General features: G+C 51.8%; 8 protein-coding genes, 2 non-coding genes and 1 pseudogene across 11 annotated transcripts; 8 read left to right on the top strand and 3 right to left on the bottom strand.

Moving 5' to 3' along the window:
* Window positions 1-3,901: 3,901 nt before the first annotated feature.
* BDW47DRAFT_122863 (putative aquaglyceroporin) lies at window positions 3,902-5,461 on the top strand (the record flags this gene model as incomplete). The annotated part of the gene is made up of 4 exons (XM_024815937.1): window positions 3,902-3,956; window positions 4,008-4,471; window positions 4,539-5,080; window positions 5,143-5,461. 4 exons carry the CDS (start codon window positions 3,902-3,904, stop codon window positions 5,459-5,461), a joined length of 1,380 nt encoding a protein of 459 aa, XP_024675318.1.
* Window positions 5,462-6,871: 1,410 nt separating this feature from the next.
* On the top strand, window positions 6,872-8,398 carry BDW47DRAFT_122862 (uncharacterized protein; the record flags this gene model as incomplete). The annotated part of the gene is made up of 1 exon (XM_024815936.1): window positions 6,872-8,398. The coding sequence occupies one exon, from the start codon at window positions 6,872-6,874 to the stop codon at window positions 8,396-8,398; it is 1,527 nt and encodes a 508-aa protein (XP_024675317.1).
* A 593-nt stretch (window positions 8,399-8,991) lies between these two features.
* BDW47DRAFT_66404 (putative urea hydro-lyase/cyanamide hydratase) lies at window positions 8,992-10,207 on the top strand. The gene is made up of 2 exons (XM_024819558.1): window positions 8,992-9,645; window positions 9,814-10,207. Exons 1-2 carry the CDS (start codon window positions 9,048-9,050, stop codon window positions 10,011-10,013), a joined length of 798 nt encoding a protein of 265 aa, XP_024675316.1. The 5' UTR covers window positions 8,992-9,047; the 3' UTR covers window positions 10,014-10,207.
* A 384-nt stretch (window positions 10,208-10,591) lies between these two features.
* On the top strand, window positions 10,592-14,571 carry BDW47DRAFT_133694 (KAR9 family protein). Its single transcript, XM_024817900.1, has one exon. It carries the CDS (start codon window positions 10,951-10,953, stop codon window positions 14,164-14,166), a length of 3,216 nt encoding a protein of 1,071 aa, XP_024675314.1. The 5' UTR covers window positions 10,592-10,950; the 3' UTR covers window positions 14,167-14,571.
* BDW47DRAFT_99884 (uncharacterized protein) lies at window positions 13,708-14,571 on the top strand (the record flags this gene model as incomplete). The annotated part of the gene is made up of 1 exon (XM_024820958.1): window positions 13,708-14,571. A coding segment is annotated over exon 1 (236 nt), but the record flags the coding sequence as incomplete, so codon positions are not given.
* Window positions 14,572-15,118: 547 nt separating this feature from the next.
* Window positions 15,119-15,741, bottom strand: BDW47DRAFT_115459 (mRNA splicing protein SMD1; the record flags this gene model as incomplete). Its single annotated transcript, XM_024814799.1, has 3 exons — window positions 15,119-15,426; window positions 15,529-15,578; window positions 15,728-15,741. 3 exons carry the CDS (start codon window positions 15,739-15,741, stop codon window positions 15,119-15,121), a joined length of 372 nt encoding a protein of 123 aa, XP_024675313.1.
* Window positions 15,742-16,026: 285 nt separating this feature from the next.
* BDW47DRAFT_133691 (WD40 repeat-like protein) lies at window positions 16,027-20,209 on the bottom strand (the record flags this gene model as incomplete). Its single annotated transcript, XM_024817899.1, has 6 exons — window positions 16,027-16,416; window positions 16,549-16,893; window positions 16,927-17,787; window positions 17,824-18,090; window positions 18,160-19,729; window positions 19,836-20,209. 6 exons carry the CDS (start codon window positions 20,207-20,209, stop codon window positions 16,027-16,029), a joined length of 3,807 nt encoding a protein of 1,268 aa, XP_024675312.1.
* Window positions 20,210-20,396: 187 nt separating this feature from the next.
* BDW47DRAFT_t17 lies at window positions 20,397-20,469 on the top strand. The gene has a single exon. It is a non-coding gene; the product is annotated as a tRNA-Lys (tRNA).
* Window positions 20,470-20,865: 396 nt separating this feature from the next.
* On the bottom strand, window positions 20,866-23,696 carry BDW47DRAFT_122857 (uncharacterized protein; the record flags this gene model as incomplete). Its single annotated transcript, XM_024815935.1, has 3 exons — window positions 20,866-21,357; window positions 21,409-23,262; window positions 23,334-23,696. The coding sequence occupies 3 exons, from the start codon at window positions 23,694-23,696 to the stop codon at window positions 20,866-20,868; spliced, it is 2,709 nt and encodes a 902-aa protein (XP_024675311.1).
* Window positions 23,697-25,022: 1,326 nt separating this feature from the next.
* On the top strand, window positions 25,023-25,102 carry BDW47DRAFT_t18. Its single transcript has one exon. It is a non-coding gene; the product is annotated as a tRNA-Gly (tRNA).
* A 266-nt stretch (window positions 25,103-25,368) lies between these two features.
* Window positions 25,369-25,445, top strand: BDW47DRAFT_t19 (annotated as a pseudogene). The gene has a single exon. The product of its transcript is annotated as a tRNA-OTHER (tRNA).
* The last annotated feature ends 1 nt before the right edge of the window (window position 25,446 follows it).

Here is a 25,446-nt window from a genome sequence, read left to right as displayed (position 1 = left end):
TCTGTCCCCGAGATCTTTTCATAGTGGTGAGATCTTGTCTAATGCCCTATTTTCCCCAGATTAATCTCGCCGAGACCGGTCTGTTGTTCAGCCACGGCACCCGCTTTAGATCTGATAAGGGCTTTGTAACTACAAGTTCGACAAGTGGATAACACAGGTCGACTAGAATACTTAGAACAGGTTTAAGTAAAACTCAATCATAGTGTCGCTGATCCTGATTCTCGAGATACTCATTTCAATCATTCAACGTGCGCAGATAGTGAAAAGTACACGCCAGTATTCCCTGTCTAGTTAGGAAGTTTATTAGTGCTGTATTTAATTAATCTGTGGTGTTATTAACCTAGAAGTCCAAGCAACGCAGGTAGCCAACTATTACAGGTTATCTCGAAACCATTCCATACAAACCAGAAACGGAAACTTCAAATCCCAGAGCCGAATAACATGGAAAGTCATGACTTCTGTCACATTTCTGTACATACCCAGCATGGACGATCTTCTCCTACCTGCTAGCATCGATGATGTACTCTGCAACATGTGATTTGCTAGTTGATTTAGGATCGATGTATCTAAGCTCGCGTAGGACCGAATTGACCCTCGGCCCGTGGCTTAGGGAGTTACATGGATGCTAACAAACCCTTAGTGTTATACTGTCGACGGGTGACAAATTTGACCAAGTTGCTTGCTATTTACATGATACAAGTAATAAGCCAACAATTAAAATATTTTCGCTTGACCCCAGGACACCATGGCCAGAAATCATCAAAGGGGCAGGAAGCGTAATATAGTACGAGTCGCTGCAAAAGCTAGTAGGTTTCCACACGCAATAGTAACAAGCCCCTGCTTACTCTATAGCTAGCTCTCGCCTCCTCCAGGTGTGCAGTCGTAGCCCCGTTCCAGAAGCAAGAAGGCGCTCCCAAATACGCAAGGGACGTCCTAAACAGTGGTCTTCGTGTCATTACGTCCGAAACATCTGTCGAAACAGCGCAATATGCTCTACCATCGACAGAAACCACATATAATCTCATTAGCAGAGCAAGGCTACGCAAGCCAGATATTGTTGACCTCGGTGGTGACGCGAAAGGGCTGTGGATTGGAAGACGAGACGCGGAATATGTTATGCTTTACTTCCATGGTATACATGCTCAACTCTCTTAAGCGTACTGGTCAGACAACCTTTACTGATATAAACAATTCGAACGTACAGGTGGTGGGTTTGTCATAAGTGCAACCCCTGGCCATGTTTCATATCAGTTCAAGCTTCAAAAGAAACTATGCAAGAAAGGTCACTCATTTGCTGTCTTTTCTCTTGCATATACTCTTGCGCCTGGTACACGATACCCTGGGCAGCTTATACAAGCTGCAACAGCCCTTCGATATCTGCTAGACCAGCGGAACCGAAAACCTTCCTCAGTATGTGTTCTTCGCATTATACCCCCCACCAACACTGATTTTGTTCCCTTATCGAGATCATACTGGGTGGTGATTCAGCTGGTGGCAATTTGATTGGTGCGCTACTCCTCCATCTTGCCTATCCACATCCCTCCGGCCTTGTCCCGTCAATTCAGCTCTCAACTCCGCTCCTGGGCGCACTCTTCATCTCCCCTTGGATATCATTCGACACTTCTTCACCGTCTTTCCAATCGAATTTTAGATCAGACTACATAACAGTTGAAGCTATCGACAATGCCGTCCAAAGTTATGTTGGAGCCCAGAGCAAAGGCGATTACTACATGCAACCCATAAAGGCTCCAGTTGAATATTGGGTCAAAGTAGTCAGTAGCGTGGTCACTGAGATTATGCTCTGGACAGGAAGCGGGGAGATACTCTTTGATGAGATATCTGCATTTGCAAGATTGATCAAACAAGCACTTGCAGAGACCAAATCAAGTTCTGCCGGCAGCGAGACCAATGAACAACAGCCACATCATCAACAAAGCCACCTCAACTTCATTATTACAGAGAAGGCTAGTCATGAGAAAATGCTTCTGGATACGTTCTTTTTCATGAACCGAAAAAAGAATGGAAGTGGTGATATTACGAGATGGTTTACTAAGATATTGGCTTGACAGAGTGTTTCAGATTGTACAGGAGCTTTGGTCATGTTTTGTTTTAGGCCTCGGAAAAGGGATTTTCTAAATAAATTATCCATAAACTACCTAAGTTATTCATGTGTTCCATAAGCGAGCAGGCGAGCACCCATTCTAAGTGAGCGGCTACGTCCCGTATCCTATATACAGTGACAACTTCTGGGGCTTTGACAAATTGGATGGGAATGTGGGGCTCGCATCTCGGCTGTGGAATGTTAAGCCCATTAGTCGCATTGCAGTCGTGGGGTTATTGTCGTCTTTGGTGTTCGTTATAGGGGCGAGAGAGCGGTCATCCTGGCGAGCTGCCTACGCCTCCCCACACATCGCCGAATCTGTGGTCCTCGTGTCTTCGCGGGGGTTCATTCATCATCATTAGTAGTTGTCAAGGGTGTGGCGGAACCTGGCTCCATTGACCTATCTAGCTACCTGCAGTATTAATAACTATGGTTTAATCTTTTGAAGGAACAGAAGGAACGGCCAGCCATATTTATAACAGGTCCCCCTGGGTGCTTGAAAAACCCCGTTCTCTCGCGACAGGTATTAGATATAATAACAAAAATATCTTTTGAACACAGGAGTAGAAAGTATATATGTAAATAAAGAAATATCACTTAATGTTATGTAATGTGACCTAGTAAACAGGCGGGTATCTGAAGTTATTCTCAGATGATAAGAACTGTGGAAGAAGGGAAACCCTTGTGGTGGCAGAATTAGGAGGTGGTAAGGAGGACTTCTAGATGGCCCTCTGAGTAGCAGGAACTCTACTATCCTTCTGTCAGACATCTACTACTGAGTCAAGAATCCTCACTACACTGTCTTTTAGAACCTACATGATCAAGAATTCATCAATCTTATCATTCCCATACGTTCTTCGTCATTCCAGTCCTTTCACCATCGATTTGAGATTCTTTACAATACCAAAGCCAAGTGGGCATCAAAAGTGGAGCATGGCGATACTGTCACGATCAAAGGATGGTATTAGCAGACCAGAGCCGAAAAAGTACCTAACAGATAGACACCAATGCCACACGCGGACAACTATACCATCCCAGTTTTAGCGACATCTCCTGGCCTCAATCGGAATACCCACTTAGTAGATACTCGAAAAGACCCATTTAACAAGCAAACCACCAAATGACATAGTAGGTATGAAAAGACGCTCTCGGCCCGTTGAGCCATCGGCCTTTACATTGGACGAATCGATGATCGGCACTGCGCCTTCGCGAATATCATTATCTATACAATAACCCCAGGTAGCCGAGCTTTGAGCCCATTTGTCGATATCAGATTCCCTTATGCAAAGAAAAGAGCGAAATGCTGTTCATACATAGAGTTAGTTAGTAGCCTTCCGCCTCCCGCGACGGCTTGAAACCCGTCAATCGCAGTCAGTTAAAACATCATGACGCCATGGATCTCGCCACGCTGGAACACACACCGGTACCATGTTTTCCCCGTAATTGGGAGAGTCCGTTTGGACGGTGACGCTGGCTGGGTCCCGACAGCGGGAAAATCTTGGAAAAACCTTGGAAACGTCGGTGCCGAGCTTGAGCCTGGAAATCTGAGATTTTTTTCGGCCGTGACGCAATTGGGTCCCCGCGTGGGATAAAAAGCGAGTCAGTCTTTACTTACTGCGTTGTAAAAACTGTAGTCACTATAATATTCTCTGCTGGTTTGAGATTAATTTATTTTAATTAGATTATTTCTTCTCCACTTTCCTTAATCTTCTTTTCGTGTCGGCTTCGTGCTGAGATCCTGTCTCATTTTTATATACTTTTCTATACATCATTGTGATACCGATTTGAAATAACACGAACATGGGCGACAGCGAAGAAACCCTTCGTCACGGCGACAAGGAAAACCCAGGAGGAGGTACTGCTATCAGCCAATCCCCAAATCAAGATCCATACTCACAAACCACAGAACCCAGCTACCGAGAACGTCTCTCCTCACCACGCACCCACGATGAGCACGATCGCAGAGCAAGCGCCGGCATGCAGCCGCAGTTCTCCCTCGCCGGCCACAACCCCTGGCACTCGGGCAACCAATACATTTCACCAGAGTACGAGTCGCTGAACCCCCAGTACGGGGGCAAGTCAGAAGACGACGGCCCAGTGTGGAGTCTCTCTCAGCCACTGCCTCGCGTCGTGCGGCCCGGCATGCGCCGGGGCATTCTCCCTGAGGATCGCAAGGAGGATAACGCCGCTGATCCCAGGGCGGGGCAGTCTGAGGGTCGGACGGAGCAGGAGGCTATGGATGCACAGGAAGGCCGTACCGATACGGGGCCGCAGCGGGACACTACCGGCGAGGACCAGGAAGGCGAGTTCCTCAACACTTGGTGCAAGATTCGGCACTATCTGCGTGAGCCGCTTGCGGAGTGGCTTGGGGTATGTTTCTTTCAATTCCCTCACTTATCCAACAGATCCAGAAGAGTTCAGCTAACAGTGATGATAGGTGACAGTAGCCGTCAGTCTCGGCCTAGGCGCCTCGCTCTCATGGGTCACGTCGCAAGGCCAAGCCGGATCTTTCGCTTCACAGTGCGTCGCCTGGGGCTTCGGCTTCATGCTCGCGATCTACATGACAGGCGGCGTCTCCGGCGGCCACCTCAACCCCGGAATCACCATATCAATGTCCGTGTGGCGAGGCTTCCCCGCCAAAAAATGCGTGATATACGTCCTCGCGCAGCTCCTAGGCGCCATCACCGCTGGAGGCGTCGTCTACGCCATCTACCACGACGCGATCGTGCTGACGGCGAAGCAAAGCAAGGTCGATCAGAACGCGTCCCCCGCGGCGCAGGCGATGTTCACTCAGCCGAAGAGCTTCGTCAGCCCTGCGACTGCGTTTTTCAATGAGTTCTTCGGCAGTGCCATCCTCATGGGCACGATTCTTGCCCTGGGTGATGATACCAATGCGCCGCCTGGGGCGGGTATGCAGGCGTTTATTGTGGGAATTCTGATTACCATTCTTTGCTTGGCGTTTGGGTATAACACTGGAGGGTATATTATCCTTTTTACCATTTTGGCTCCTGGTTTGATTGATTGCTAATTGTATCGGATAGATGCTTTAATGGCGCGCGAGACTTCGGCCCCCGCCTGGTAGCCGTAATGGCCGGATGGGGCGGCCACCTGTTCCGAGAGCACCACGCCTGGTGGGTGTGGGGCCCTTGGATGGCTGGCATCTTCGGAATGCTGTTCGGGGCGTTTATCTACGATTTGGTGATCTTCACGGGCGGCGAAAGCCCTATCAACTACCCCCCGCGACGGAGGAAGCGCGGTCTTCTTGTCAAGGAGATCAACTTGCGGCGGAAATTGGGACTGGGTCGGGGAAAGGTTGGCGATTTAGAGAAAACGGCGAATAAGTACAGTTCGCCTAGTTGAAAGGTGCATGGTATTTTGGATTGGGGGTTGTATGTTGTTTACAGATCGTCGTGATAAAATGGGTGGGCGTTTTCAGAGGTTTTTGTTACTATGGCGCAGCATTGTTGTTACCTCACCACCGTCGATATATGATTTATGACCTTTTTTGCAATGATCAGACTGTGTATAGGCTTAGAGTATACTATAGGAGGGCTGTGTAGACGTGTATAAGGAGTAGTGGGATGGACCTCGGAAGCGCAGGTGCCTAACGTGCCGAGTGGTTATGGGTCCCCTGAACAATACTGTCCAGTTGGCAGTTACTGTACAAGTCGCTTAGGGAGGTCCACTTCCGTACTCCGTACTCCGTGCTCCGTATGATCCGGAGATATCTATTCAGATAGGATGCTGGACCGATCCTAGAGAAATCGTCGATATTCATCCGAGATAATTTTCACTGCGGAAAAAACAAGCGATATGATTGATCTCTGGATGTCGCGCATGTGAATGATTCCTCATTTTTATATCACTGCATGATGAAGAAAGGCTCACTGATATATCATAATAGATAGAGTCGAATCCTCCAAATCATTATCTTTCGTGCACCATTTGAATCTCATCTCATAATCCACAGATTATGCCTGTCATAGCGGGACTGTCATCCACTTATGCATGTCTTCTCGGTTGTGGGACGGTGTAATTTTGGGCTGCATACCAGACCAATACATAATACCGACGTTTCAAATTAAGGAATGCTGCTTTTATAGGTGGGAAAACGGGTATCTCGCGTATGATATACCACTCTACCGGTAAAATGACAGTCTGGTTGTGCCTGACGGGTATGTAAGGAGAAACATGGATCTCTCATTCCAATCTACTCCTCTATACTGATAGACTCTGGTATAGATTTCGTTCGATAGGGCTGTAGTTAGAAATCAGGGTCAATCCAAATAATCCAATCTTGGCTTTAAGGGGTTACAGGTCAAGGGTCAAGGCTAACAAATGTGATGGGTAATTCCTTCCATCCGTCTTCCTTCTTTTTTCCATTTCTTCTATTAATATCTGCATATAATTAAGGCCGTTAGCCTACCTATACGACCCGCTTCTCCCCTTTTAGTGGGAGGAGCACTCCGTACGCCCCCTTTCATTGTTCGGATTCACCTCTGCCAGCAGATCGATCATCGTCGCCTTTCCCATCTCAGCGTAATTAAATTGAAATCCCTATTTAGTATTTCTAGCACCCGTTGTCGCCCCAACGATCACGCTCCCCCTCGAATCCACTGTGCGATATAACTTATCTCGCCCAATTTTGGCGTCGCGTCCACCGTGCTTCTGAGATCTGTTCACACCACCTACCACCAGAACCAGAGCCCACAACACGCGACCCATTAGAATAACAATAATCATAATCACAACACCAAGGAATGAGCCAGAATGGATGACTTTATCGACATGGAAGCCTCGGCCATCCGCGCCTCGTCGCCCTCCCCGTCTCTCTCCCCAACACCCGCCATCTCCTCATGCCCATCCCCAGACCGGACCTTCTCCACGGTCTCCTCGCACTCGACCTCGTCCGCCACCTCCGCCGACGCCCGCTCCTCGGTGTCCATCTCGACCAAGAGACGCGGATACATCCGGCCCCAGGGCGCCGAATTCGCCGACTCCGCGCGCCACCGCGAAAGCGTCATGAGTTTGGGCAGCATCGCCCACCTGCAGTACTACTTCGCGCGCACGGGCCTGCTCGACGGCAAGGGCGGCCACGCGCGGGAATACAAGAAGAAGAAGAAGAATCCGGAAGATCGGGCGCGGATGCTGCTGACGCCCAACGCGCGGTTCATCGACGACATCTCGGACAGTGCGACCACCGATGAGGAGATCTCGGATGTGGGGGAAGATGGGTTCGACGGGCATGATGAGATGATGCTGCCGCCGACGGTCAGCACGTATAGCATTAAGACTCACTACATTCCCCCCCCGCCGGATCTGATGACGCTACGGAGGGACTTGGTGCATTCGCTCGATAAGGCGAAGCGGAATATTGATGATATCGTCGCGCAGAAGGGTCTACCTCCGGATATGAACCCGCCTCGCATCAGTCTGTCGCCCGATGGTGCTCCTAGCGCGGATGAGGAGTCCCCCTCCAGCAAGCCAGCGCAGCCCATCTCGCAGCGTCTGCATGAGATCTACGGTCTGCGGATTCTGGACGTCGTCACGCTCGCGATCCGCGCGGCAAAGATCTACTACACGACCCACGAGCGGCCCGAGCGACTGGCATCCATCCGGAGCGAGCGGGAGATCCGACAGGATCTGTTCAACGTCCTAGAGGTACTGAAGCGGTGGGCGTCGCGCAACTTCGCAGGCGGGCTCCGCGAGGACGAGCTGTCCTCGATTCGAGGCTGGATGTCAAGCGTGCACGACCTTCTAGCACAAGAGTCCCAGCTCGAGGCGGCAGAGGCCAAAGAACGCGAAGGGTGGACCTGGGCCCGGGGCGACTGGAGCGGGCGCGAGCGCGAGCGCGAGGAAGCCTTCCTGCGCAGTCTGGTTGAAGACACCGACAGCCCTCTGCCAGTCTGGACCGCCCCAGAGGACGGGCCCCTCCCGACGCCGCTGCTGGAGCGCTTCCGCGACGGGCGAGAACTCGTGCGCGCGCACAACCAGGCGATCCGCAAGTCGAAGCGCCAGTTCTGCGAGATCAAGAAATACCACCAGGATGTCGCGAAGCCGTACCGCTGCGCTGAGAATCTCCGCTTCTGGGTCAAGGCCGCCGAGATCCGGTGGGAGACGAAGCTCAAGATGGACGTGATGGGCGTTGTCAATGGCGGCGATGATGACGCCTGGAGAAAATTCGATGCAGCGCTCTTGCGTTGGTGTCATGCGGTGCGCGAGGAGTTGACGCGCGACTGGCAGGAGCCGCAGAGCGTTGCAGATGCGGGTGTTCCTGCTGACAGTATGGCAGTTTGATCTGCATAGTCTATTCTGCATAGTCTATATATCTGCATGAGTCTATTTCGCATGAGTACATCTATCTTTCTATTGGTTTATGTCGTTCGCGTTGCATCTCTGTTTACTTTCTGCCCATTTGATACCCCCTTCACCTGGATTCTTTCATATACATATTTACCGGCTGCACCACTCACCCAGGAGAGCATGCTGTCCATCATTTTGTCTCATTCTTCATTCTCTCGGACTGGTGTCACAATCCGAGCTGAATATTTGCATCTAATTCTCGTGGTCTATTTCTATTTCTGTTGTTTTGGGGGGTTCGCATTGATCTCTTGGTCTCTTGTATATAGCTTCGAGGGTATCACTTGCATTGTTTTATTCAATTATAGCATTGCATTTATTACAATTTACTATAGCATTACTACATATCGTTACATAATTGCATTGGTTGGATATCATTACTTGGTAGTACTCCGTATAGAAATTGAGATACACATGACGTAGTAATGGCATTTAATGACGCCCACTGCGACACAAGTCAGTTGTGCTTACCCTCATTTTGCTCATGAAGTGAAACATTATAATTCTCCGCTTTTCTTCTTGGTCTTCTTCGTCTTCTTCTCCACCATCTTCTCAGAACATTCCAAGGCCAAAAGAACTAACCGAAATGACCACCCCACCCAAAGACCCCAACCCCAACCCCATCCAAACCCACGGCTTCACAGCCATCCCGGCCTCATCCACCACCTTCACAGACCCAGTAACCCACAAGGATACCACCCCCCATCACCACCCCCTTACATCAACACCCATCCCCACCACCCCCCTCGCGCAACGCATCCTATCCTACGCCCGAGCCCACCTTCCCACCCAAACCCTGCACCACAGCCTCCGCGTCTACCACTACGGACTCGCCATGAATCAGTACCTGTCCTCCCAGGGCGTCGGCGGCGAGTCCAGTCCAGGCTGGGCAGGTTTCTCCGACGAGACGTTCTTCTTGGCGTGTATGCTACACGACATTGGCACGACGCAGGAGAATATGACGGGTACGAGGCTGAGTTTTGAGTTTGCGGGTGGGATCCGGGCTTTGGGGGTGTTGTTGGGGGATGGGGGGGATGGGGGGAGGGATGCTAGGCATGGGGAAGGGGTGGCGAGTAAGGAGCAGACGGAGAGTGTTGTTGAGGCGATTATAAGACATCAGGATTTGTGTGAGGTGGGGTGGATTACTGCTCTTGGGGGGGTGTTGCAGTTGGGGACTATTTTTGGTGAGTTTGGTTTATCTATCAATCCATCCTTATATCTACATCTATATCTGTGTCTATGCCTATGCCTATGTCTACACATCAACATGGATATGGATATGGTTATAGATATATGCCGTGGTCTTATCCCAAGTTCTATAGTGGGCTGAGTGGGTCTCATGATATATATAGATAACACCGGCAAGCACGCCCATCTCCTCCACGAAGACACCATAAACGAGGTCATCAGACAATATCCCCGGACCGGATGGAGTGCGTGCTTTGCGGGGGTCGTGAAAGAGGAGATTCGGCAGAAGCCGTGGGCTCATAGTACGGTGCTGGGGGAGGAGTTTGCAGAGCGGGTTCTGGGGAATCCGTATGGAGATGAATAGGCTTGGTGGGTGTGGGTATATACAGGTGTATATGCTGGGTGGTTGAATATGTCATTGTGCTTCGGTTCTATAAGAAGAGGGTGTCATTGGTGAGGTTTGGGGGCTAAACTAGTGATCGACACTACTGACTAGCATTCGTCAGGTTTATACTCCCTGGGTAGTCCATGGTATATCGTATATCTATTTGAATTTCGTTTTCTTTGTTCCCTTCTTTGGCTGCTATGGATGACATGCGTAGTGTGATAGTGGTCTCCATATGATCATCATCAACTATCTAACTGAGACAGATCGTGACTCTATGAAGCAATGTCTCTATTTCAACGTACCTGAACAGGCACACGGATCGGGCCGCACTTCCACTTGAGTTGAATTCAAAGGACTCCTATCATCTATGATACAAAGAAATATACAATGAATGATACATATCTGATAACATACATATGGTGTATAAATTCCGATAATCTCCGGCCTGAGGATCGGTATTGTCAGGGCTGTATGGAATGTTACCGCCTAACGGTCAACCCTGGTTTCTCCTCAAACACTTCAGACATCTGGCCGATCCCTTCCTATCCCTCTCTTCTTCCTCTTCATCTTTATCCTTCTTCTCTACCTTTCTTTCTTCTTCTTTGCTCTCTTCTTTCCCCTCAATGAACAGCAACAGACCACAGAAACGGACCACAGACAAGAGAATAAAAGAAAAGAAAAACAAGAACAACTCCACCCTCAGGGGTCCCCGCCAATAAGAGCCACACTTTCCCCTCCACTCATCCACTCTTCAATCAGGGGGACGAAGGGACAACATACCCTAGGATCCTCTAGGATACCATAGGATACCCTAGGGTCTTCAAGAACGCCTCTCAACACCTGTCCGGCATTCCATAACCCGCGTTCCCCCCCAACTCTAGCGTGAGCCTGTCCATCCGTGGATACCGGACCCATGCATCATAGTCCCATTTCACCCGGGTCGACCGCCGCCACTGCTGCGCCCATCCGTCCCGACCCCCGAGAAGACTACTACGATTACGACAACGCATCGTCCACGTCGCTTCTCTCGTCCCCTCCGCCGCCGCCGCCGCCTCCCCCCGCGCTCGCTTTCTCTCCCCCCGATGATCCACCACGACCGTCACGCGTCAAAGCCAAATCCTCCTTACGAAGTCTCCGGAGTCTAGGGAGTAGCCACGGAGACGATCGCAACACCAGTCCCAGTCCCAGTCCCAGTCGGAGTCGGAGTCGGAGTCCCAGTCCCAATCCAAATCAGCCGGCATCCGAAAAATCCCTCATCCCCCCTTCCATCCTCCGTCGCCTGTCCCCAGGTCTCGCTGCTCGCGTCAAGTTACTAGACGGCAGTCACAAGAACTCCGCGCGATCGCGCAACCCCGGTGCCGTCGGTCGCATCCCCCAGGAACACATCAAGGAGCTCGACAATCTACACAAGGATCTCTCGGTCAGGGTCGTGAGGAAGGGCAAGGCCTGGAATGCGTCGCTAGGCGAACACCCTCCCAACGAGCAGGATCTCGACCCGGACATCTGGGAAGTGGTCGAGCCGGGCGCCCCAGACGCACCGTCGGTGCATCGGGAACAGCAACCGACCCCCGCGGAGACCCCTTCGGAGACCCCTTCGGAGACCCCCGAGCGAACGCTAGAACCGCCGCTGGAATTCCGTCCGCCAGAGTCGACCTCCCCGGACGAGGAAATCAGGCAGACCCCACCGGCCATGTCTGTGATAGAAGAGCCCGCGTTGGCGCCGCCAGGCCCCGCTTCTGCTGACGATTCTAACGCGCCCGAACAGACCGACTTCGAGAAGTACGTCCAGACCACGAGGGAGAATGACGGGCATCAGCCCCCGCCGCCGCCGCCGAAAGACGACCAACCGTCGCGTCCGGCCTCGAGCGCCTCGTCCTCCTTTAACCCCGCCCGCGCGAGCCGCACCGATTCCATCTACTCCTTCGGCCGCTCCTCCTTCAGCAACCAGATCTCCCAACTCACCTCCGTCAGTCTGCCACAGCCCTCCTCGCTCGAATCCACCATCGCCGGCATCGCCACCGCCCCGTCCGCCGTCAAGGCCCTCACGTCCGCCGCGGAACAGATCAAGATCTGGATCGGAAAGGCCTCCGACGTGCTCGGCGGCCTGGACGCCGAGGATGACGTCGAGTGGGCCGCTGCAGGCGGGCGCGAGGGCCTGGAGAGCGTCGACAAGGCCATCACGCGCTTCGAGAGCCTAGTGAATGTCTACGTCAAGGCCATCGAGGAGGTCCAGCTGCGCGACGATATCAACGAAGTCGGCCCCGAGAGCCTGAACATCATCGTCGTCCAGATGGATTCGGTCATCCAGAACTGGGCGCAGATCAAGCGGCGACTCCGCGCCGTCAAGGAGCAAGTCGAGTTGGCCATGGAGTGGGAGGAGCTGTGGAACAGCGTCCTGGGCGACGTCGGCGCCGAGGTCGACGACCTGGGCCGACTCGTCTTTGAGATGGAGGAGAAACGGCACATGACCATGTCGACCGCGCCCGAGTCCCACTCGGGGGTCGATATCAACGAGCTCGAGACCATCGTCGAGGAGACCCCGTCGGCGTCGAGCAAGCGACTCAGCATGGAACCCATCCTCGCGGCGCCTCCGACGCTAGCCACCCCCATCATCCAAACGCCCCACGACGACACGAATCACTCGAACCTGATCGCCCTATTCGCCCGCATCCAGCCCTTGCGCGCCTCGCTGGATTTCCTGCCCATGCGCATGTCCATGTTCCAGTCCCGGGCCGAGTCGATCTTCCCCAGCGCCTGCGAGGAGCTGGAGGAGCGACGCAGCCGGCTCGAGAAGAGTTATCGGGCGCTGGAGGCCGACGCCGAGTCCCTGCGGCGCGAGCTGAGCGAGGACCGGTGGATTCTGGTCTTCCGCGGGGCCGGCGGACAGGCGCAGAAGATGTTCGAATCCGTCGAGCGCAGCATCGGCAAGCTGCAGGAAGGCCTCGAGACCGGCGGCCATCTGCACAACCCCGCCGACTTGGTCAAGAAGATCGAGAGCTACGAGGCCAAGAGGCAGCACTACGTGCCGGCGATCGAGCGGGTGCTCACCATCATCGAGAAAGGGGTCCAGGATCGGCGCACCGTCAACGGTGAGACGATCCGGCTGCTCTCCGACATGACGTCCCGCATCGACGCGCTCAAGGCGAGCATGCGGGTGATGGACGCCTCGCTGGAGGATGTCAGCCTCTCCCGCAGCCAGCACATGCGCGACTCGATCTCAACCATCGTCACCACGGACAGTCCCACCACAGGCAGCGGCATCGACTCGCCCGGTAGCTCCCCCGCCTCGTCGGTAGTCATGACCCCAGCCATGAAGGGGTCGACTACGCCCCTGGGCGGATCCAGCCGGCGCGGGAGCTCCGTTAGCTCAGCTGCCCGGTCCACCATGAACAAGGTCCGCCGCTTTTCGGGGATCCCTCAAGCCACGGCGACCCTGACGGGGAAGAAATCAGCCATTCCCAAGCCCTCCTTCACCGCATCCCCATCCAAGCCCTCCTTCTCAGCCACCTCGCCGTCCAAACACAGCTACCGCGCCACGACGCCCACCCCGTTCGCCCGACGAGCCCCTCCGCCCATCCCAGCAGCGCTCGCGAACCGCCCGCGATGGAGTAGCAGCGTGAACACCAACGACCTCGACGTAGGCCACTCCCGCCTACAGGCCCCCAGCCCCCTCCCATCCCGCAACAACCGCCTCTCCCGCCCCGCCTCCACCCTCCCCTTCTCCCACAGTCGCGACCTATCCGTATCCCCAGCTCCCCCGCGGACCCGCAGCCGCATATCTAGCCGGCTAGGCTCGCACAGCCCCGCGCCAGGCGCCTCTCCCACCCCATCCCGCTCCCTCCTCGACCCGCCCCCCTACAGCAAACTCCGCCGACCCCTAGGACCAGAGGCCATGGTGAACACCCCCCGCAACCGCCAAAGCTACGCCGGCCTATCCTTCGGCCGCAGCGTGTCCCACGCCCCGGACAACGGCCTCCTCAGCCCGACAAAGGCCGCCCGTCCGGAAACCGCCCTGGGCCACTCAGGAAGCCGCCGCATCAGTCTCCTCCCGATGCCCAAAGGCCGGTCCGGAAGGGACAGCGCGACGGGGAATCGCAGCAAGGTTGACGACCGGCCGCGATGGCGGTAGTTTTCTTTCTTCGTGTTATCTTGTCTCCGTATCTCTGTTATTCCCCTTTCGATTTTTTTTTCTCCCCACTGTACTATCCGCATTATCTGCATTTACTTGATTTGTGTACGGTGGCGGTGCGGTTACGGAATGGTGTCGGTTTATGTTATTCTGTTTCCTTTTCTTTTCTCTATTTGTTTCCCCCTTATCTTCCCATTTTCCAACGTATGAGGGACAAACAGATTGTTTGATTTTGATTCCCCTATTTGTTTTGTTCTTCCCATGTCATTGTCATTGTTATTTGATTCTGCAGATTAGCGTGATCTTTACATTGTGTTGTCTTTCTATCGTTTCATTGTTGTTTAGGGTTAGGTGCTGGGGTCTGTTTCAATGGATTGATTGATTGATTGATTCTTTCTGTATTTCTGTATGATATGATAGATAGATAGATAGATTGACAAGGACTGGTTGTCTGGAATTACATTGTGTTCTTGTTTGTTTAGCTACCTATGTATCCACGTAGGTAGGTAGGTATATACTATTCCTGATGTCGATGTGATACTATCTTGACTACTGTACACCTACCTGTCGGTGTAATTTGTAGATACCACCCAAGCTTGAATAAGCGACATACAGACACATAAGGGAACACTGATCACAATGGTAAATAGAATAGTATGAAATAATAGACACTCAACTCCAGAACCATATGGTAGAACGAGAAGAACACAATAAGAAAAGAGATAAGAAAAAAGAAGAGCCCGTGAGGTAGGTCCAAGGGGATTTTATCGACCGTTTCCACCGTCCATCATTCATCCACATGTAACCCGACTCAGGATTGTCCATCCGTCCACCACCACCACCATCCAATCAAATCCATTCAGCCCATTCAATCAACCAACCAAACAAAAGCGGCGAATGGGAAGATCGAAAGATCGAAACAGCGAAAGACTCATCGAGAGAAAAAAAAAGTCTAGAAACCCCGACCGCGCCCCCGTCCCCGACCCCTCCCACGGCCACGCGGCCCACCCCGAGGCCCACCACGCGCACCACCGCGGTCCGCCTCCTTACGCGCCTTGTTCTTCGGCTTGGGCTGATCATCGACGAGCAGCGTATCGAGCGGCAGGCTGTCGGGCAGGATGTAGTAGCGGATTGTGGAGCCGCGCACGTTGATGGTGTCGAGGGAGATGGGGTCGCGGCCTTTTTGGGTCATTTTGACGGTGCGGAGGGAGGTGTTCATTTGGGGGGAGACGGTAGTGATGGTGCCGTGCAGGATTGTTCCTTTTGTTTTATGATCAGTATTATGATGGAGTTTGGGGGGGATTGGGGAGGGTAAGGAAGGAAAGGAAAGGAAAGGAAGTGAGGGAGGGAGAGAAGACCAACCATTCTTCAACTCGATCGTCACCGTCTCGTTGGCGCATTTCATGAGGAATCTAGATTAAGCTGTTAGATAATCTCTTTTTATACATTCTGTGCGTCCGTCCATCAAGTCCAGAACTGTCAACAGTTCTCGCCATGCGGACACCACGTTTTCTTCCCTCCTTCTTTCTCTTTCTCCCCCCGTCATATGGTTGGGACTCACCGAACGAGCTTCATCGTGGCAGATTGTACGCACTACGCGCACTGAGGACTTTCGGGGAAAAGGGATATTAATCAGGAGTGGTGGTAAGAGCTCCCGGAGATGTTCTGCAGAGCGGCGGTTGAGCTTGGATTGGCGTCGGCCGTGATGGGGCAGAGGCTGGAGCGGGCACGTGATCTGCATCATATAAGCGACTAGTCCTTGTCATCTTCATCTATGAATATTCCGAACAAAGCTATAGAAGCTACCCTATCGAGTCCACCAGCAACCCTCAATAAGCTATTCTTCACTGAACTCCGAGTCTACGCGCTATCCGATAATGGTTCACTTGACAGGTCGGCAGTCGGTGCAGACAACGGCTGCAAGCCTGGGCGGAACTCCATAAAAGAGACCGCCCCAGAGCCATACCCAAGCGCGACGGTGCAGCCAGAAGCGGCCCAGCGATATGGCCGATACTCCAAAGGCAGCCATAGAAGCTTAACGCCATCAAGAACCACCCAGTTCTCTTCTAGTGATATTCTCTTGTCCTTGGCAAGAGCTGTACCAGGATGATCATTCTCATACTGAGACTGAATATTGAGACTGCCTAGGTTGGTTTCCAGACACGCGTCGTGGGGCGAAAAGTTTAATTCAGTAACCATTTCTTGTACTTTGAGATGTTGGTTCAGAATTCCAGAAGCAGTGTCCCAGATCTGGACTGTCCGGTCGATAGTTGCGCATGCTAGCAGTCTGCTATCAGGCGAAAAGTTCATGGCCACAACATCGTGCCAAAGGACGTGAAGTGTATGTCTGAGATTTCCTGTAACGTCCCAGAGTTTAATAACATTGTCTCTTGCGCTAGTTGCCAATAATTGGCCATTTGGTGAAAACAAAGTGTACCTGAGCCCGCCTTGATGACCTCGCAATGTCCTCAGCAAAGCTCCCGTAGAGACACTCCAAAGTTTGACCGTGCAATCAAGAGAACCGGTCGCTAGTAATTGGCCGTTGGGTAAGAATGCAATGTCCTGGACCCAACCTTGATGGCCTCGTAAAGTCCTCAGCAAAGCTCCAGTAGTGACATCCCAAATTTTGGCCATGCAATCAATAGAACCGGTTACCAGTACTTGGCCATTTGGTGAGAATTTCATTGTGTCAATTCTGCCAAAGTGGCCTGTTGGAATTTCTGTTTCCTCTTGTGCATTCAGTTGTGCTGTTCTTGTCACTGCTGTAATCTCTGCTGCTGGTGGTGAGGTCAGTTGCATGTTTGTCCGTGAGGACCCAGCACTGATATCCCAGAGCTTGGCGGTTCCATCATAAGAACCTGAAGCTAGCATTTGACCATCTTGTGAGAACCTCACTGCCCAAGCTCTAGTCATATGGCCCTCTAGAACTTGTAGTAAGGCACCGGTCGTAACATCCCAAATCATAAGTATACAATCCGCAGAACTAGACGCTAGAACTCGACTATTTGGTGAAAACGCCACCGCTGCAGCGGAGTGACCCCGATAGTTTGCCGTCTGTTGGAGATACCCTTTTGTATCTATCATTTGCCTCAAAGATAAGGTAGCGGCGCCCCAGAGATTTATGGTGCCGTCTCTGCAGCCCGACGCGAGTAAAGTGCCGTTTGGTGAGAATGCAACGGCCTGAACCCAATCGACATGACCTTTCAAAGTATCTTTCAAGGTTCCAGTACTAGTATTCCATAACTTAATCGTCTCGTCGCAGGAACCTGATGCCAACAATTGGCCATCTGGTGAGAATGATAAAGAATGTATTTCATCCGTATGGCTTTCGAGCGTTTGTCTCATAGCTCTGGTATTGGCATCCCAAAGCCAGACTGTACCATGCTTGGTACCAGATGCTATTAAATGACCGTTGGGCGAGATACTCATTTCCATAATCCTTTTAACATAGTCATTATGACTGTGCTGCAGGGCCCCTGTGGATATATCCCAGACATTAATTATATGATCGTCAGAGCCGGACACTAGTAATTGACCATCGGGTGAAAATTCAACAGCGATTACCAATCTTGAATGACCTTCTAAGGTCTGTTGTAGGGCTCCAGTGGTAGTATCCCAAAGCTTTATTGTATAATCCCTGGAGCCAGTGGCTATCACCTTACTATCTGGTGAAAATGCCACTGCGCTAACCAAGTCGGAGTGGTCTTCCAGAGTCTGGATCTCTGCAGTCCAGGTTTGCCTGATTTTCAGTGGCCTGAGAAACCAATCTGGGAGCCCCCTGCTAAAGGTTCTTCTTACGAAAGACAGTTCTGGTGAAAAAAGGAGACTAGATGAGTATAGCTGAAGCGGCGCGACGCCAGCAATATGCCTACTCCGAAGAAAGAAACGTCTCATATCATGCATGTTGGCGGACATCTCAGGATTCTTGTTAGATTGAGAAATTAGTACGTTTTGTGCTATTCCTGTAGAATGATTTCTTGTCGAAGCGCTTACCTGTACGACAGAGTGTAATAACGCAAGCATTGAAATAGCTTCAGATAAAAAGCCCAGAATGCTCATGACTTCCATCCAGTGAAGAAAATGTACCTCGAGGAAATCAAAGGCCCGAGCTATGTCGGCGGCTGGCTCCTTAGTATGGACTAAATGGTGTACCCAGTAGCGGCAAGAGTAACGCAAATCTGATGGCAAATAGTGATCCATAGACTGCACATCGATCTCGGTAAGCAGTGTGCCATAGCCTGGGAGATTGCAGATGTTCTTTCTCAAACTCTGCTCCATAGTTTGTAAACATAGTATAGTGAGATCTCGATGGACTTTTTTCTCGTCGATCCAGAATGTACCGTTCTCTTTTGTGGCATCCAGAAGCCAATCTCTGAATGATAGATGGAGAAGCCTCACGGGCTTCGCTGTATCATTTGGTATGTTCAAGACTGAATGAAGGCGTCGTAGTCGATTGTTAATGTCACCTTTGCTCATTTCAAGAAGTCGAGAAAGACTATTAACAGAGAGAGGAGTAGCAAGGAGGATGATAACACCAATTATCTCTTTGAATTCTCGAACCAATTGCTGTGACTCGGATTTCTCTTGGCCAGTAAGGAGTTGATGTAGCACTGGCTGGTATATGCCATCCATTTTAGAGAGGTACGTGGTTTCGTCAGCAAGGATTGCCCTGAGTCGTTTTTCCGGGACCCAATTATCATCACCAATATATAGACACAGGGTAAATGCTGAAATGAACAGTGGGATAGCTTTCTCAATCAAAGCTCGGGTAGCCTCTTCACCAGGCCAGTCCGGTGGAAGTGAGCGTTCCTGTCTCAGTCGCATGAATTGGTTCTCAAAGTACAAAGAGATATCATGCCTAACCACTGGTTCTGGGACTTCATGTAGGACCAGATCTTGGTGCTCATCAGTAGAAATGCTGCTAAATCCTAATCTGATTGGTAACTCAGGTCTGCTGGTCAGCAAGAATCGGATTTTCACCGAATTTGATTGATGAACCCGCGGCAAGAGTCGGAGAAGATGTCGTATATTTTCTTCCTGGTCGCACTCATCTAGTGCATCGATTACGATCACCTTTGTGACGGTCTTTGTCCGGTCGAGGCCAATTTCAAGCAGTGGATGGAGGAAAAGCTTCTCGAATTGCTCCCTGAGCACCTTTTCCGAAATATTGGGATCGTCCTTGATTGCAGCTTGGACACCTGGAACCATGTCTGGCAAACCGACAGCCAACTGCTCCACAAGCGTTGGGAACAGTTTTTTGGCAGTCCCGCGGTCTTCCTCGCCCTTTTTGAAGAAGAAGCTGGCTCCGAGTAGCTCCTGCCGTTTTAGGCGGCTTGCAATCGTGCGGGAAATTGTTGACTTTCCAGTTCCTGCCATGCCGTTCAGCCAGAAGATACATTTCCCATCCTCCGATGTTGCCCATCTTTCAATCTCGCCGAGTAACTCGACTCGTGTTCCTGGAAGACACTCATTATGCAAATTGTCGTACGAATCGAATGCGGCGCCTTTCGCCGTGCGTAAGATCCCAAAGTCTAGCTTCCTGTCAAGGATGCGCATAGTCTTCCTAGTATAATCTATTACTTCACTGCACCCCATGCAGGGAACGGGACTTGGACCATGCAACCTACATTTGGTCGATAAGCAAAGACAAACTGAACATTGCCTTGTACCTTTCAATTTGTTCGATAACCCTGTCCACCTCCTCCTGCTCAAGAGGCCACTTGAGAAGGTGAAGCTTCCTCCTAATAGCGCTCTGCGTGGTTTTCAGATCCAGCTTCTTTTCGAACCCAGAGAGCGTCGTAAAGCATCTTGCGATGTTTGCGAGTAGCTCGTCATGAACGATGGATTCTGCGCTGTCTGGCCCAGACATAAAATCGTGCAACGTGGTAAGTATATTTAGAAGCGCGTTAAATTCATCTCTAAGGCGGAGAATATCTTGCTTCGCATCCTTGACTTTGCCGATATATGCTCCACACAGTTTGGCAATGGTCGCTGCCAGCTGGACGACACCAATGACACTTGCTGCGGCAGATACGGGGTCCATGATCAGCACTTCATATATGACACTTTTGAGCTTTGTAAGTGATCTTATCTTCAGTGTGACTGAAATGTGTAGGAGGGGTAAGTCAAGACGAGGCTGAGACTAACTATAACTTGAATTGGGCAGCCCTAGGTTGTGACAGTCTGCTTACTTTATAAAACTAAATGTTTTTCTTGGGTTTCAAGAACTAGCCTGGCTAGCTCAATCGGCAGAGCGTGAGACTCTTAATCTCAAGGTTGCGGGTTCGACCCCCGCGTTGGGCTTCTCTTTTTGCATTTTTTCCTCACTAATATCATTTCTCTCTCTATCTTTTTATATTTCTGTTTAAAAATATAATGCTACTTTAATGACTACTATTGCTGCTTTTTCATTGCCACCCTGAACATTCAATGACTTTTGAGAAGAAGAAACAGGAAATGCGGACAAATTAACTCAAACTTGGCCTGGGGTACGATCAATAGTGTCGATGGCTCATCATCTGAGCATTCCCCTGCCCTGTCCTCTAAATGTGCAAGTACAATAAGATAGGTATAATCGGCGATTATATAAGTCTACATGGAGTACCCTACGCTTACACCAACACCGACCCGCCAACAAACAAGAACTATCAACAGGTCAAGACATTTCATTTCATACCTATCATATCAAATCATACCATATCACAAACTCCCATGCCTCGCTTTGAAGATCGAAATCTTATCATCATAAAACAGAATCTCCCTCAACCGGAACGCAACCCTTGATATCCCACCTCCAAACTCCACATCATCACCATCAGATGAGCCCCGGTCATCAGAGGACGCCTCAGAGTGCGAGTCCGCGGCGCTGACGGCGGCAGCGGCGTCGGAGTCGTCGGAGTCATCGTCCATACTGTCTGAGCCAGCCCAGTCGTCTCCGCCGGGGACGAAGCCCTCGCTGTGGGTGTCTAGGTCGTCGAGGTCGTCGTCTTTATCGCCGCGTTTGCCTTCAAGGATCTCGTAGCACTTGCTTTGCATGCCTACGTAGCTGATTCCTACTTCCGGGCGGATAGTTACTATGTCTAGGATTTGCATGGCGAGTTCTTTGGGGTCGCGGTGGATGGGGTGTGCGATGTGTGCGATGTGGAGAGCACGAAGGTAGGGGATGTTGGGCAGTCTTTGGAGGAAGTAGTGCTGGTTTGTTGTTAGCAGGTAGTTATGTAGTCTATGGGAGGGTGTGCATACCCAGTCTTTGGAGTGGATGGTCATGGACAGCTCGCGTAATCGGGGCATGCGCCCACTCGTGAAGAAAGAGACCATCTCTCGGGTGAACATCCATTTCCGCCAGCGGCTGGTGGCTAGCTCACCTCCGTCGGGCGATAGTTCGGTGCTGTCGATTAATACCTTGCGGAGACTCAAACGATGGTTGCGAACCACATTTTTGTAGATGGCGTCGATACCGACGATCGAGTCGTACATGGGCGCCTCGTGCAGGAGGAGAGTCTCGAGACTGTTCGGTGCAAGGGCGTCCTTGATGAACAGCAAGAGATACGGCGAGACGGAGTCCGTGTGTATGTGCTTGATCTTCAGCGGAAAGTCGTACAGTAAGGTGGAATGACCAGGAGCGGACTTTCTTCGTGATCTGGACGATTGTGGCGTGGGTGACGGAGTGAACTCGCGACGCAGGGCCCTCCAAAGCTTTTCATGACCCTCGCAGCGGAGAATCGTGAGCGTCGTGATCCTGGTCCAATCAAGAGCATGCTGCATCGCTAAGACTGATAAAGGGACACGCTCCAGTTCTAGAGTCTCCAGGTTCAATCGAGGCACGATATCATCCCTTCGTTTTTTGGACCTGGTTGATTTGGTTGATCGCTTGGAGCCCTCTGGTGGGACTGTCGGAGCTGGGGTTTCAGCTGGAGATAGTTGTGCCAGTGGCGAGGAGGTTTCGCCTTGATTGGGTATGCCAGTATTATGAGGATCTTGCTCCGTTGATGCAATGTTCACGGGCTGGGAGGACGGAATCTCGGGTGCGACGTTGGAAGTTTCGACCGGTGGAATTGCCGCGTTAAGCCCATGAGTATCAGCGACATCAGGGTCTTGCTTCTTAGCTGATCCGCTCGTCGGATCATCGCCCAAGGGGTCACTGGACACTCCAAACAAGAGACCCAGAACACCACCATTCTTGGGCCAACCTGGTACTGGACCCTGGTTGGGAGGTGAGTTCGATGACCAGACCGCGGGGGCCTTCAACCACTCCGCCTGGTAGACCTTGGGAGAGATGCCAATGCGAAGTTCCCTCAGTTTTCCTACTGAGCGCTCGATGAGAACGGCTGTTTCCTCCAGATACGAGGGCTCGTCTATGTCCAGCACACTCAAGCTCCGCATGGGGGGCAGGATGGAGAGGGTCGGGTATTCTACATGCCCGTATTTCTGCTGCAGAGGGGTACCGGATGCCGGAGGGTTGGTCGGCACTTGGATGGCGGGCAGAGTCAAGGACGAAGTGGTGGCCACGTCTTGTGCAGAGCGCATTGAATTTTCAGAATTATCATGCCACCGGACCCAAACCCGTTCCAAGCGGCAGTCGTGTCCTGGACGATCCGCTAGTGATGACAGCGCGATCCACACGTCTCTCAGAACCCCGGTCGGCATATCCCAGATGAACGTCTCCAAGTTGACCATCCGTGCGACCGCCAAAGCGACCAGCGTGCCCAGCATCTTGCCCGTCTCCTTAGTCACCGAGTATTCCTGAACCCAGAGTAGAGGGCCATTTCCCACCGAAAACTTGCGTGTATACTGAGCATAGTGGTTTCCGCGGCGTATCTTCCGGGGGCCGTGGGGCTCCTGTGACGCTGGCGGTCGATCATGCGGGGTAGCGGTATCCGTTGGGCGGCGTCCAGCAGGCAGTTCAGGAAAAACGTCCTCCCCCATGACTAGCGTTGCGAGACCATAAGACAGGGCGTCAACCCCAGCAGGATGATCGGAGGATGACAAGGTGTCGGGCCATACTATATCGAATCGAGAGTACATCTGAGGGACGGCGAGAGAATGGAGCGTAGAGCACGAGAGCGCCAGCGACGTCAAATCGTTCGTATGGGTGACCTATACGAGCGCAACATGGGTTAGGAATTACATCCGACAGGGAGCACGCGGCAGGGAGTATGTATACACACCTCCTTCATAATCACCTGCAAGATGTCCATCGGTAGATCCAGCAGATGCAGTGGTCGTTTGGGCGGGGTGGACAAGTGTTGGATCTCCACAGGCGTACGGACCTCCTCCTTCACCCCTGGAGTCACCACGCATTCATTCCCATTATCCTGACCCGCTCCATCTGATGGCGATTCCGTCGACAAAGCGGTCGGCTGGTGGTTATTCAACAACACCACAGTGGCCTCTCGGTCCTTCCCAAGTGGCCGCGTGTCCGACCCCGCAGATGCGGTACTGGCGCTCGAGACGAAATCATCATCGTCCGATGATGCGCCCAAGTCGGAGGCAACTCTGGAGTCAGCAAAAACATCGCTAGGACCCGCCATGTTATTACTGGATATCGTGTAAGGGGTGCCCATTGGTATATAGGCCTTATGGGAAGACCTAGAGCATCACCCGTATGTTCTCTTGGTTTTATGATGTTTTCTAGATGGATGCAAGGCTAAATAGGCAAGAAAGAACAAAACAGGAGATCCTGCTCCTTGGGATGAGAGGCGAACTGATAGATGGTTGGTGAGCTTGCTGGGCGGTAACAGCGGGTCTGACGGGTCGGAGAATCGGGGGAGGATGAACGGAGGGAGTGGGACGGCTGGAACCCGGAAGACCACTGATAGCAATAGGTAACTGAAGTACCTCCGTCGTTACTGAAGGGGCCAGGCTACTCCTTGGAAAGTTGTCAACTGGACCACAGAGTAAACCACCAATTGTAAAGAAGTTGGGCTCGAGTGGCAGCCAGTGACGGGGGTTCCATTTATGGAGAAGAAAGAGAGGTGGATAGGGCCTCCCCACCAAAGAGCGATGGTCAGAGGATGGACATGGGGGGGAGCTTGAGCTCGAGGTTGGAGTACTTGGCGGTTAGTGGGGCTCGATGCTTGAATTCGGTTGGTTTAGATGGTTGACTTGGGAACAGAGTTGGCGGTTATGGAGAAGTCTAAGAGGTCTACCTGAGGTGTCCACTTCCGCATGCGCACGTGCCACCGCCTGTCATTGCCTCAGGCTGGCGTGAACGGATTTATATTGTTCCACCAACGGAACAAAAATTCTGCGTTGTGTGTTACCGCCCTGGCGATATACTTATGGGCGGGATCTCCCTCCCGACAAGAAAGCTTTTTACAAATGATTCCTAAAATGATGCTGCTCTCCACCACCATGCCCTCCCCATCCCCGACATCACGTGTCCAGCACCATACGGCCTCTTGATATGATGTCAAAAGAGCAATCGATATTCTCTTTTACTAACGCAAGGCTCGCTTTACATATCATCGGTGTCATTATCATACTCGACCCTGCGTTCTTGGTCGTGCTACGTTAGGGCTCCCTATATCACTTCACCATACAATGATCCGTCCTTACCCCTCATCCTCCGTGGATGCCCCAGGCCCTTCGCAGACCCTGTTCTTTGTCCCTCCATTGAACCAGGCAGATCGAAACAAACTCGAAAAGAAAACCCCGAATTAGCGTGTGTTTCATCAACACAGCCAGTGTGGTGTGACTGGCAACACACCTCTTGGGCACGACCTTGCCGTAAGGGCGAGAGGGGAGCTACGGGTTCGAGTCCTGGAGCTGGTACTATTATCTTTTTCTCTGGATCACCGAATACTGCTCGCCAACTACTGTTATCTTACGCAAATCGCATCACCCTGGGCTACTCAGCCAGTTTGGTGTAATTGGTAACACGCCTCCTAGCCCGCGAGGGCAGGAGGAGCTACAGGTTCGAATCCTCGCACTGGCATTATTCTTATCTTTTTTTTTTCCGGGAACACAGCATACAGCCTGCCATCCAAGTAGAGCACAACTCATGGTGCTCTACTTGACAACAAAGCCAGCGTGGTGTAATGGAAACACACCTCTTGGGTACGACTTTGCCAGCAAGGCCCAGAGGAGCTCCAGGTCTGACACCTGGCGCTGGCCTCATTCTTATCCTTTTTCCTCCGGACCACAGAAAACAGATCACCCGCACCTTTAAGTACAAGTTATCTTCTTCTACTTGACAACACGGTCCGTTTGGTGTAAAGGTAACACACCTCCTGCCCAAGGGTGGGGAGGAGCTTCAGGTTCGAGTCCTGCGGCGGGCAA

Source organism: Aspergillus candidus (genome assembly GCF_002847045.1).
Source record: "Aspergillus candidus strain CBS 102.13 unplaced genomic scaffold BDW47scaffold_5, whole genome shotgun sequence".
NCBI classification, from domain to species: Eukaryota; Fungi; Ascomycota; class Eurotiomycetes; order Eurotiales; family Aspergillaceae; genus Aspergillus; species Aspergillus candidus.
The sequence above is the reverse complement of the archived record's forward strand: the minus strand, read 5'-3'. Positions and strand labels throughout refer to the sequence as shown.

Bases quoted from the DNA above. Each gene is read 5' to 3' on its own strand.
- BDW47DRAFT_66404 (XM_024819558.1), top strand. From the start codon at position 9,048: ATGACCACCCCACCCAAAGACCCCAACCCCAACCCCATCCAAACCCAC. The intron at 9,646-9,813 runs GTGAGTTTGGTT...TGATATATATAG, and splicing joins GCAGTTGGGGACTATTTTTG to ATAACACCGGCAAGCACGCC.
- BDW47DRAFT_133694 (XM_024817900.1), top strand. From the start codon at position 10,951: ATGCATCATAGTCCCATTTCACCCGGGTCGACCGCCGCCACTGCTGCG.